The 11,681-nt window shown below is 41.5% G+C and overlaps 1 protein-coding gene across 1 annotated transcript; it reads left to right on the forward strand.

Moving 5' to 3' along the window:
• The first annotated feature begins 10,339 nt into the window (after positions 1-10,339).
• On the forward strand, positions 10,340-11,255 carry LOC124154938. Its single transcript, XM_046528706.1, has 2 exons — positions 10,340-10,432; positions 10,851-11,255. The coding sequence occupies exons 1-2, from the start codon at positions 10,380-10,382 to the stop codon at positions 11,248-11,250; spliced, it is 453 nt and encodes a 150-aa protein (XP_046384662.1). The 5' UTR covers positions 10,340-10,379; the 3' UTR covers positions 11,251-11,255.
• Positions 11,256-11,681: the final 426 nt, after the last annotated feature.

Below are 11,681 nucleotides of genomic sequence, written 5' to 3' on the forward strand. Positions count from 1 at the left end.
GCCAAAACCCAACGGACGCGGTGAAAACCCGAAGAGAATGCAGAGATCATCTTATATCAAAAGTTTTTTATATAAAAGAATCTAGCACGGTAGGATACTAAAAAATGTACGGAAGGTAAAAATAAATATTACATGAAATTATAACTGAAGAAATGAAGGCTGAAATATCAAATGGGACTCGGAAATTGTTAGCAATCAATAAAATAATTTGCAATTATTTATTCTAATTCCAATTTATGTACCCGTTGCACACAAAATGTCTTACCGCCAACTTCCACCATAACACATAATCAGCAATAAAATTAATGGCATTACTTGTTACTTTTGATGTTACTAATACCTCATTAATGAAGATATTTTCTGGCAAGTAACTAGAAGTATAATTTTTGCATTTTCTAACTATGGCAATAAATTCCCCTTCACAAATACATTTGATGGGACAACAACAAGATTTTAGTTTAATAAATGCCTCAATGACACAAAATGAGCCATCATCTAACACAAAAAAGAGCAGCAATGCTTCCCTTTTACAGAATAGTTTTCTGCGACAAAATCCACTCCATCCTAATAAAGTCTATCAAACACCCATATTTTGCGAATATCACAGAATGGCATTTCAGCTATTTTTTCTATAGCATTGTACATGAATACCGACACCGACAAAACAGGTTTTAGAGCACCAACAACAAAAGTTTTGGGGTCAATCACTTCTGTGCAGATAATCTTGGCACTTCGATTAGCAGGTTTGGGGTTACGGGTGCGTCGACAGCTAAGGCCACGCGCAATCAAATTGCGACATAAGCATATACTATAATTTCAGTTTAGTGCGGCACTGTTGACAATATTGATGTAAACTTCGAGCCAATCAAATCGAATTCACAAGACCAGTTTTCTTAACGAATTCTATGACGCGGCATAGGCGGCCAGGGTCATCGTCCAGAATACATTCTAGGTTGCCCCAGACGCCTGTCCGGTCTCGCGTAAGCTGATGCTCATCACACTCCGTCAAGAGGTACAGATATTATATAGAGCGATTTGAATATCTTGCACCATAGGGTGCGTCGGAAAAATAGTGGCGATAGATTGCAGCGAGATCTTTGAGTCGGTGCCTATGATGGTGGTAGGGTTGCAATCGTCGGCTACCATCCCCAACGCCTTCTTAATGGCGATGAGCTCCGCTGTGTATATGCTACACAACGGGCTGAGTCTCGTCTGCATGATGCCGTGGTATGCCGAGGACACTGCGCATTCACAGGCGGCTTCCGACTTGGATCCGTCTGTATACACGAGTCGACTGCCCTTATGGCGACTGACGAATTCATCAAAATGACACTGATACTCTGAGGTAGTGGAGTATTCTTTCTGGAGTCCTTTAAAAGCATCATAAATTTTGGGATGTGGAATTATCCATAGCGGGATGTCGGGGTAAACGATTGGAGCTACATCCGGGAGTTGTATTCCGGATGCTTCGATGAACTCTTTCAATCGTATACATAGTGGCTTAGTGGCTCTCGTTCTTATAACAAAAATTCTTAAAAACTTTGGATTAAAAACAATGTTAAAACACGGGTGACCTCTTGAGGCTAGGATTTACGCCGCGTAGTTCAACATCAGGATGTTTATTCGGCTCTGCAAAGGCGGCTCTCCAGCGTTTGCATAAAGGCTGAGCACCGGGCTGGTGCGGAAGGCACCAGTTGAGAGCCGCAATCCTTTGTTGTGCAGCGTCGTCAAGGTTCTTCAAATTGACTCGCGGCCAGACGAGTAAATAAAACTCCCATAGTCCAGCTAGGACCGAACAAGTGCGCAATATTCGAGACTCAAATGACCGATGGCGGCGCTGCTGTCAGTGACGTCAATTTCCAATATGGCCGCCAGAGTGATGGTAAAATCAAAACAATCATAAAGCTTTGGCGTACGGAGAGAACATAAACCATAATATCAAGAACTAATAAGATAGAAATATTCTTTTAAAGCCTTCGTACGGTGTATTTCTCGGCTTCTTTCGTCCGTAAGAAGATCTAGAACTGAAGAAAACTGCTTGACGATGTAACTAAAGGTGTTTATAATGTACCTAATCATTACGAGTCAGGTTTGATTCTCGACTCTATCCGACTCGTATCGCGTTACTTCCTAATCATTTCTATGGAATACACCACAAAAGAACTTAACAGTATTTCATACACAATCTGCCGCTTCAATAATTGGAACCATAATCCATTTCAGGCAGTTTTCGTGTTGTATTTGGATGCCACAGCCGTCTACTTCAGTGATGTGGATTGCTGTGTTCACCTATATTATTATCATATTTCCGGATAAGAAATGAACTATATATTTAACTATAGAATTTAAGGACGACTTAAGGATATTTACTGTCGATTCCCTGTTCTTGGTAAAATCATGAAGACGATAAATCTTTATTCTTTATCCCTATGTTGAAGTATGTACATACGAGTTACTGAACAGCAAGGTTTCAGATAAATAATGTCTACTACTACTAATTTAGCTATATTTAATAATTCCTCAGATGAAAATATACCAGTGGTTGTAATTAATAATTTGCAAAAGGCTCGTATGTATGTTAGGTTCTATAAGTCGTCTGCTTTGAGTAACAAAAACACATTCATTTGCTCAAAGTATTGCATTCAGAACTAGTATGCCCTATTCTCGAATTTAACAGAGTTATATAGTATCCTTATTATAAAGTGTAAATGATTACAACTGAAATGGTACAAAGCAAATTTTAAACTACTATGGTGGATTCAATACTAAACATACCCCATACAGAAAAACAATCCATATTTTGGATATCCAAACGCTGATGGTTAGAAGGAAACTAAATTACCTGATATTTTTACATGAATTATGTCATAGTATGATATGTTGTACTTGTCTTAATAATATTAGTTTTAATCGTTCGGCTACCACAGAAAGGAATTGCAATATTATCTTTGTAATATTCTGTAGAAACAATATTACTTATAGCAATCTTATTAACACCAGTTTATGGTTATTCGACAGAGCATCACATGAAATTGGCTAGGTTTTGAATTTAAATTGGGTATCACAGTTAAATAATAATCCGTTGAATGAGTTATTGTAATTGTCTACGGGGAAAGGAATTTGGGGACTAAGTTTCTTTGCCCACTTTTACATTTCAAAGTCGAGATGAAACTTGGCATTGCCTTGAATAGGTGAAAGTCGTCCATTTCTTGTCTGAAAGCAGTATGTTCTGTGACTATGTATGACTCTGGAATCGATCAAAATAAGCTAGCAATGTTTACCATAATGCATATATTACTAGTTTACATCGTGAGACGCTGTTAAAAATCGTTCGTTCGATGGTACAGTAGATACATCCTCCTTGCAATTGAAACTTAACGTCAATCTTGAGTTACTATACTCAGCAACTTTAGGTAAATTGTTCAATAGCACATCGCGCACAGAAGAAAAAAACACATTTATCAGACTAACACGGGCAAATACCATCCCGCTAATAATAATGGCGATGTAAATATTGTGTGTTATATTGAAAATCTCGAAAACAGCGATCGCGGATATCGGATACTTTGATGCATTGGATATACGCTATTTTTCCTACTTTTTTCTGCGTAACCTGACACATGAACGATTTTCAATTGAAATAACACTAAATTAATAGCTATAACATGTAAAACCAACGTATCTCCATTAAAATCGTCCTAAGCAAGAGCTTTCTGCTCCTACCTACGTGCGGGAACAACAGCCGTCGCTTCGCTTTGAAACAATTCCACTTGTGCTGCAGTTATTACAGAGTCGTAGAATTACAGAATATTTAACCTCAAGTAACGTTAATAATTGCTTTGAAACCAAAAAGTAGGTATCACCCCGTAACTAGTCAATAAAACAGTGTAAAGGTCTCATATACACTATTCCTCATAGCACTACCGCGTCATGACCATCGTTCCTCTGTTTCGAGCGTTCTCCGCCAGGTGGTGTCTCCCTTGGCTGGAATCGCGATATAGTAAAAGCATCATGCTGCGGTCGGCGCCCCATGAGGAGTGGGTTAAAAACTTTAAAATATTTAGGGTCCTAAGACAATTATTTCTTAAAAACTGAATATGTTCCCGCCAATTTAATCGGTGGTCTAGGGTCATACCTAGGAACCGAGCCGACTCCACGTACGGAAGGGGTCTGCCATCCAGTTTAAAAACCGGAGGGACAAAGTAACCTCTCTTCCGGTGAAAATGCACACATTTGGTCTTTTCCGCTGAAAATTTAAAACCATTCATACGCGACCAGTTGCCTAGGTTATTTTATGCTAGCTGTAGTTGTCTGGCTACAGATACAAGTTTGTGTGACCGGCAAAAGATTGGTATGTCATCCACGAACAGCGAGCTCATAGTTGGGGCTTTGACACAGTCCGCCACGTCATTGACGGCTAACGCAAAAAGTGTCACCCTCAATACGGAGCCCTGTGGTACCCCATTTTCCAGGGTATAGGATTGCGATACGTCTCGGCCTATTCTGACCTTAAAGGTGCGGTTCTTTTAAAAAAATCAATAAATATTGGCAGATGGCCTCTAAATCCCCATTTGTGGAGCTTCAATAGTATTTTTCGAAGCCAGACCCGGTTATAAGCCTTCTCTAGATCGAAGAAAATACCAACAACGTGCTGACGAAGGACGAAGGACAAAGGACAAAGGCCCCCTGGATGTAGTTCTCTGTCCTGAAAAGGTGGTCAACTCGATCGGTCGCGTCGGAAGCCATATTGGACATTGGAAAGAAGGTTTCGACGCTCCAGCCACCAAACGAGTCGTCGGTTCACCATTCTTTCCATTACCTTACACAGAGAGCTGGTGAGGGATATTGGACGATAGTTGTTCGGATCGGATTTATCCTTGCCCTGTTTTAAATTTGGAACAACTATAGATTCGCGCCAGGACGGTGGAAAGCTTCTCTCTGCCCAAATTTGATTAAAACATAAGAGAACTTCCAATAAAGCTCTGGAAGATTCCGGAGAAAGGCATTATGGATCTCGTCCATCCCTGGAGACGTGTCACGGGAAGCTGCGATTGCTGATTTTAGTTCCCAAAGGGTTGTTTTTAATGCATGTGACTTCAAACTGATGGTGGTCAACACAGATGCTCCTCACCTTTTTCCACACCTACGACACTGGTGTCCGGCAGTTTATCCCGGATACAAATGACATCCAGGAGTCCTTCTTCGCCTCTTTGACCACCTTTCGGGCTTTGGCTCGAAGACGGCGAAAGGAAGCCAAATTGATGGCTGTTGTGTGGTATTTATCGAAAATTCTTAGCGCTCTCTTGCGTGCCTGAATAGCCATGGCCCAATCGTCGTTCCACCATGGAACGGTAGGCCTCAAACGGGCGTGTCCTGACCTTGGCACACTACTATTTGCACATTCGACAATACTGTTTGTCAAAAAATCAATATTCTGGATACCACAGCGGCCTTCGTTAAATGTAAAATGAAATGATTCTTTAAAAAGAGCCCAGTCGGCTCTCCGAATATTCCAATTGCTAGGACGTAAAATATTGGGGTTAAAATCTTCCTCACTGTTAATAGTAATTGGGAAGTGATCACTCCCACCTAGATCGTCGTGGACATTCATTTGAACTTTGTCCATTAACGTGCTCGAATTAAAACAAAGTTCAATAGTCGAATAATTGCCGTTAAAACTATTTAATCCTGTTTTCTTTCCGTCATTTAATAAAACCAGGTTAGAAACTGTTAAAAAGTGCGATAAAATGCGTCCTCAACGATTGCACTGTGCCCTGGAGCTACCCCATAGTGTATCATGGGCATTAAAATCACGTACTATAAAGGCCGTTTTACACGGTACACGGAATTGCGCAGGCTAGAGCTGCATTAATTTCTAAAATGGCGTGGAATTGCGCGAATGCATGAACGAAATTAGAACAGGGGCTATTTTGCCGTCTCGCATCCACACATTCTCGCATGTGTTCTAGCAATTCACCGCTTTACACGACGCAATTTTGATTGCGCCTTCACACGTACGTCAGACTGCGCAATTCCGTTTACCGTGTAAAACGGCCTTAATAAAGGGTTTGGGCAGTTGGCAGATGAGGGCGTCTAAGTAAAAAAGGGTCACCGGTGCCCCCTCTGGAAGGTAGACGTTACATTGGGTTACCGACTGGGGGCCGTGCAGCGTAACCGCTACCGCCTGAAAAGGCGTGTTAAGCGCCACCCGGGAGACATGAAGGGTCTCCCTAGTGGCGATCATAACACCACCTTGTGCCCGTTGGTCACTCGTGTCGTCAAATCTGAATACGTTAAAACCACTTAAAACACCCTTGTCCGTTGCTTTAAAATGCGTTTCTTGCAGACAAATGCACGTTGGATTAAAATCTCGCAGTAAAATGGCCAGCTCCTCCTTGTGCCGATAAAAACCATTGCAATTCCATTGCAAAATAAAAGCCATGATTAAAGATAAATAAATAAGTAAAAGGTATATAAAAACTTTAACTGCGTGAAGGGTGTTCAGCGCCGAAGTCTATTCTTCTTTTTCTTTTTCTTGGCTTGCAGGATTTCTGTCTCTGAGAGACTTTCGTCTTCCTCCATTGACTTCGGTTGGATTATGTTACCTTTTGTGACGCCGGAGGTATTTGGGGGTGGCGTAACCTCACGCTTCTTTTGCGTTACGCCAATGGCTTGATTGGGTGGGTTCCTTTTAGGGGAACCCACAGCGGTGGAATTATGTTTAGCAGCCGGTTTAGATGCCTTATCCGGTTTGGCAGGTTCTATGGTGTTATTATCGTTCTTGGTAATAGTCTCGGTTTGTGTCCCAATTGAGGCCTTAGTGACAGTTGATTCGACAACCTTAGCAAACGATTTCGAGAAGGTCGGGGCAGTTATTGATCTGTACTTCTTTCTAGCGTCGAAGTATGTTATTTTCTCTGTTGTCTTTATTTCCATTATAATGAAACACTTACTTGCAATTTTCCACAAAAATAAAATTTTTACTACGACTCGAGTTTCAATGATACTACATCATTTTCAAGTAACAACTGAGAGAGGAGAAATGGGGTGGAAGGTCCTCCAGGAGCTGGTTGGAATGGATAGGGGTGCAAGGCGTGGGGGGAGGGAGGGAGAGTGGAAAAAACCAGAGGAGGTAAAAAGGTTGGGAATTGAAGGGTTTTTTCCCGGGTTAACAAACTTGAACATAGAGATGAATGCATTTGAAAACACGTGGCGGTCTTCTTGTCTTCGGGTGTTTCCGAGCGCCATCCGTGGACCTTCCACCCCATTTCTCCTCTCTCAGTTGTTACTTGAAAATGATGTAGTATCATTGAAACTCGAGTCGTAGTAAAAATTTTATTTTTGTGGAAAATTGCAAGTAAGTGTTTCATTATGAATCAATTCCACTCCATCTCGCTTGATTCCTCGAATTTTATATTTCCATTATTTTACGCTCTTCTAACATTTTTGGACATTTGCGGGAGTAAGCGGTGTGTGCACCCTCGCAGTTCACACATTGCGGACCCTTGGGACAGCTGGAGTCACCGTGTGCATCCTGGCCGCAGCGTGGGCAGGTGGCCATGCCCTCACATCGCGTTGCGATGTGACCGAAGCGCTGGCACCTAGATTTTCAGCATAATCTTTAGCACTGGAGTCATGTGGCAAGGAGCCAACATGCATAGGGATTGACTCCAAAAGCAAAAACATATCTGCTATTTTCATAGCAACGTGAGTTGTCCCAGACACAAACTTTTTCATCTGTCGAAGAATAGACTCTAATGGGAAACAACTTGAATGAAATAATGGACAAAGTTTCCTCACATGATCGGCTAAATGCAACAATGAGTGGACATAAGCTGATATAAAGCGATCGCCATAAATTTCCCTTAAGCCTTTAAAAAATCTATCAATAAGGTTTCAGCCATACCAATGTCAGATAAAGATACAGAGTTTAACGAGAACATTGCATGAACATGTTTGAAATCATTCTGAATCATTTTATTTGGTAGAACATCATGCATAATTGGTATTGAAAAATAAAAATCTTTTTAAGGCCTGTTTACACGGTACATTAACTCGTATGGGTTAATGTCTAAATGTATGAACGCGAGAATGAATGCCAAAATGCACCGTGTAACCACTCAAAAACGTACAATGTATGAATGCATGAACAAAAAATAGAATCTGTTCTAATTTGGTTCATGCATTCGCACAAGTTACGCTCGTTTCAGAGACACCTGGTGGTAGATAGTGTGAACGTCACTTTCAGCTTGCGTTGTTCGATGTGTTTTGGTTTGTGAAGTGGTGTTTACGGTGATCTTTAGACAGCTAATTTATCCTGACCTCTGCTCTATACTGTAACGGTACGGATCGGAGTCGGCCCGACACGTAAATTCATATAATCGCGGCTGTGAAACGTCCGCGCGCACACTCGCATCGGGGAATGAAAAGCAGCACAAAAGATTTGTGTGTAGTGTTAATTTTATGTTGAAAATGTATTATATTTGTGAAATGCAGTGAAAAGTGGCACAAAAGATTTGTTCCTAGGGTTAATTTTTATTTGTTAAGGGTGTTACAAAAGGGAAAAGTTTTAAGTGGGATTTCCGGGAGAGGCGACACAGTGGTTCTCTCCCGGAAAGCATTCAAAAACCCGCCTATAAATTGTTTGAAAGAGGGCGTTAGTGGGTGAATCAGAGGTGATCATGGGTAGAGGAGAAGAGATAAAAGCGGAGACACCAGATCTAGCTCTCTCTCTCATATGCTCTCTCACTTATCGAGTTGAATTGTGTTAGTGCAGTGACTAGCAGTCGCAGCCCAAACTTCGGCAGGTGGAAGGAGTTTCACGCGCATGGACGGCTGGCGAGGGGTGGATTGGAAATCAAGGAAGGACGTAAGCTTGGAATTTCCCGACGCCCTAAAAAAATTCCTTTGCAATCCAGATTGCCCCCCTCCGAAAGTGTTCCTAGTGAACTCTCCATTAAAGGCCCTAGTGAATTCGCTGCTTACCTTCGCTCCGTAAATGACGGGCGAACGACTAGTCTTTCCGTCACGGCCCTGCAAGATTTGGGTGCTCGCGTTGAGAAGATTGAGCAATAATTATGAATCTTTGGTAGTTACTTGGCTTATCGTTGAGCCCTGATTTGAGACGGGTGGCCATTTGAACTAACTTATTTTGATTTCATAATTGCCATGAAACGCAACTCTTGTGAGTTTCACTTAACACCATCATATTTGTTCATTGACCAATGCGAATTAGTGAATTAGCCATTGGGAAAGATAATTGTTTTTCTGTAATAATTATTGGTTAAGTGCTATTGGTATTTTGAAGGAGAAGACGTGTGGTTAAATTTCATGTCGGAGGTGACGCCGTTGAATTATTGACGAAGAGTTGTTATTTGTGATTGGGGTATTTTTTTTCCATGCGTAAAATTTTGGATCGATGGAATTTAGTTCATTAAAATCAGTTGCAAAAACAAATTTAAGGAATTTCCTATTATATCCATTGCCACAAGTGCCTTCAGTCCATTTGTAAGTGAGTGTGCGCGTGGGCGCGTTCGAGTGGGGGACCTGATTTGGGGCCCTGAAAAGGTAAGCCAAAGTAGGGGCATTATTTTATATTTGGGGATTGGGGAATTTATGTTCACATGTCCGGTGGAGATCGAACGGGAGTCGAGTGGGAGGCTCTCGCGGTTCGAACCGTTACAATACGGACTTCTCTCTCTCCAGTTTGACCCTTGCATTGTTTTTAGCTCTCTCACTCTCCCGCTTACGACTTTTGCGCGATTTGGACTACTCTTCACGGAATTTACTTTACGGTCAGTAATGGCTTGGACCAAAGGACAAGTCCAATCATTGATTTATTTGGTGAGCGAGACTCCTTCTTTGTTCGATCCAAGGAACAATCTCCACAAGAACAAAGGGAAGAGGATGTCTGGCTTGACGGAGATAGCGGAGCAGATGAGATTTGAAAGGTAGTAATTTCATGTCAATGTCATTAAATATACTTTCCTTACATATTCTTGCTAGTTGGTTCACGTGATACCAGCTACGTTAGATTGTGTAATTCCTGTCATTTGTGGTAAGTTTTGATTGCTAAAACCAGAAATAGTCATACCAGCATTTTGCGGATTTCTTTTTCGTTTTTGGGTAGACCGGGGACGACTGCCATGGACTGTAAGCGAAAATGGTACTCGTTAAGGACCAATTACATGGCAGAGAGAAGGAAGGTGACGACGTCCAAAAGGAGCGGCGCCGGGACGGATTCCGTAAGTTCATAAAAAGTGAAACTACTGCCCATCGTTATTCTGATGCTAGTGAATTGGTAGTTCAGTTGAAAATTATTTGGTAATTTCAGGTTTACGTACCATCTCTGTATTATTACGGAGAGATGGGGTTTCTTGATGAATACACTTCACCAAGGGGGAGCACATCAACTTTGGATGAAGATGTTGAGGTAGGTTTATGCCAACTATTTACGTTTCCCTTTACCCTGCATGCAACCTCATCACTGACCCATTACCTAAGCATTCGATGAGATCATTTGAAGATCAATTAGTGCAAAAAATGAATATTTAAATTTTAGTAGGTGGAGAGATTAAGTGATATATTTATAGATAAATATAATTTTACTATTCATGTGCAACGAAAGTGGAAGGTCTTGATTTTGGCTAAATAGCTGGTATTATTGAATGTATTTTGTTCACCAAAATCATAATAGCTATAGGTTTGTCTCAGAAGCTGTATTTAAACTGAGGTCAGCTATGAAGGAAGCCTATTTATCATTTTCCTATCCATCATAGGGGAAAACGGCATTTCGATTTCTCTTTTATTTTACACCAAGAGACAGCAATAAATTCACTTGCATTCCATAGGAATATGCTGCTGTCGAAGAGAAGATTCCGGTGGTGGAAGCAGGGGAAATTGGGGGATTTATCTGCCGTGATGGACATTGTCTTTGTGGATGACGATGCCCGTCCGGCACGTGCTCCACCAATGGCAATGGCAGAGGCACGGGGGAGTGTGAGCCATGCCACCCCAGTGTCATCAGGCAAGGGTAGGAAGAGGAAGGCATCCACACCTGATGACATTAATGTGTTCCTTAAGACGGCTGCAGAGGCCATAGGATCCCTCTCTACCAAGTTCCAGCCAAAGGATGGCGACACTAGTTTTGGGGAACTTGTTGCCTGTAAGCTGAGGGGGGTCTCCAATAAAGGCAAAAAGAACAAGATTATGATTGAGATTTTGCAGGTATTCACTGATAATAAAGAGTGACGGTATTAAATGAGATAATTTGTTTAATTTATTTTCTCAAAGTTTCACCTTATAGTTAAATTGTGTTTGAGCTAAAATAACTTTTATAGTTATTTCTAATGTTAAGCAGATTGGGTAGGTCTGTTCCCAGTTTGTTGTGGTAGCACTAGTAAAGGGCAGTCACCTTCAGCATTCCCAATGTATGCAGCACCATTCCTTTCACAAAGAAAATTGTACAGCCCTACTGATGCCAAAACTACGCTTTCCACCTTCTCCGGGCTCAGGTTGATAGTAGTCAGGAAAACTCTGAAGCGGTTGCTCAATATCCCAAACGAATTTTCTACGACTCTCCTAGCCCTTGAAAGCCTGTAATTAAAATTTCTCTTCTCCTCATCCAAGTCCCTGCTCGGATACGGCTTCAAAATGCGAGAAGTTAGTGGGAAGGCCTCATC

This window comes from Ischnura elegans, chromosome 3, assembly GCF_921293095.1.
Source record: "Ischnura elegans chromosome 3, ioIscEleg1.1, whole genome shotgun sequence".
Lineage (NCBI taxonomy): Eukaryota > Metazoa > Arthropoda > Insecta > Odonata > Coenagrionidae > Ischnura > Ischnura elegans.

What these genes read in the sequence shown, in the direction of transcription:
- LOC124154938 (XM_046528706.1), top strand. Translation starts at nt 10,380, where the DNA reads ATGAATACACTTCACCAAGGGGGAGCACATCAACTTTGGATGAAGATG. An exon ending in CTTTGGATGAAGATGTTGAG is followed by an intron (nt 10,433 to 10,850) that starts GTAGGTTTATGC and finishes TGCATTCCATAG; the next exon opens with GAATATGCTGCTGTCGAAGA.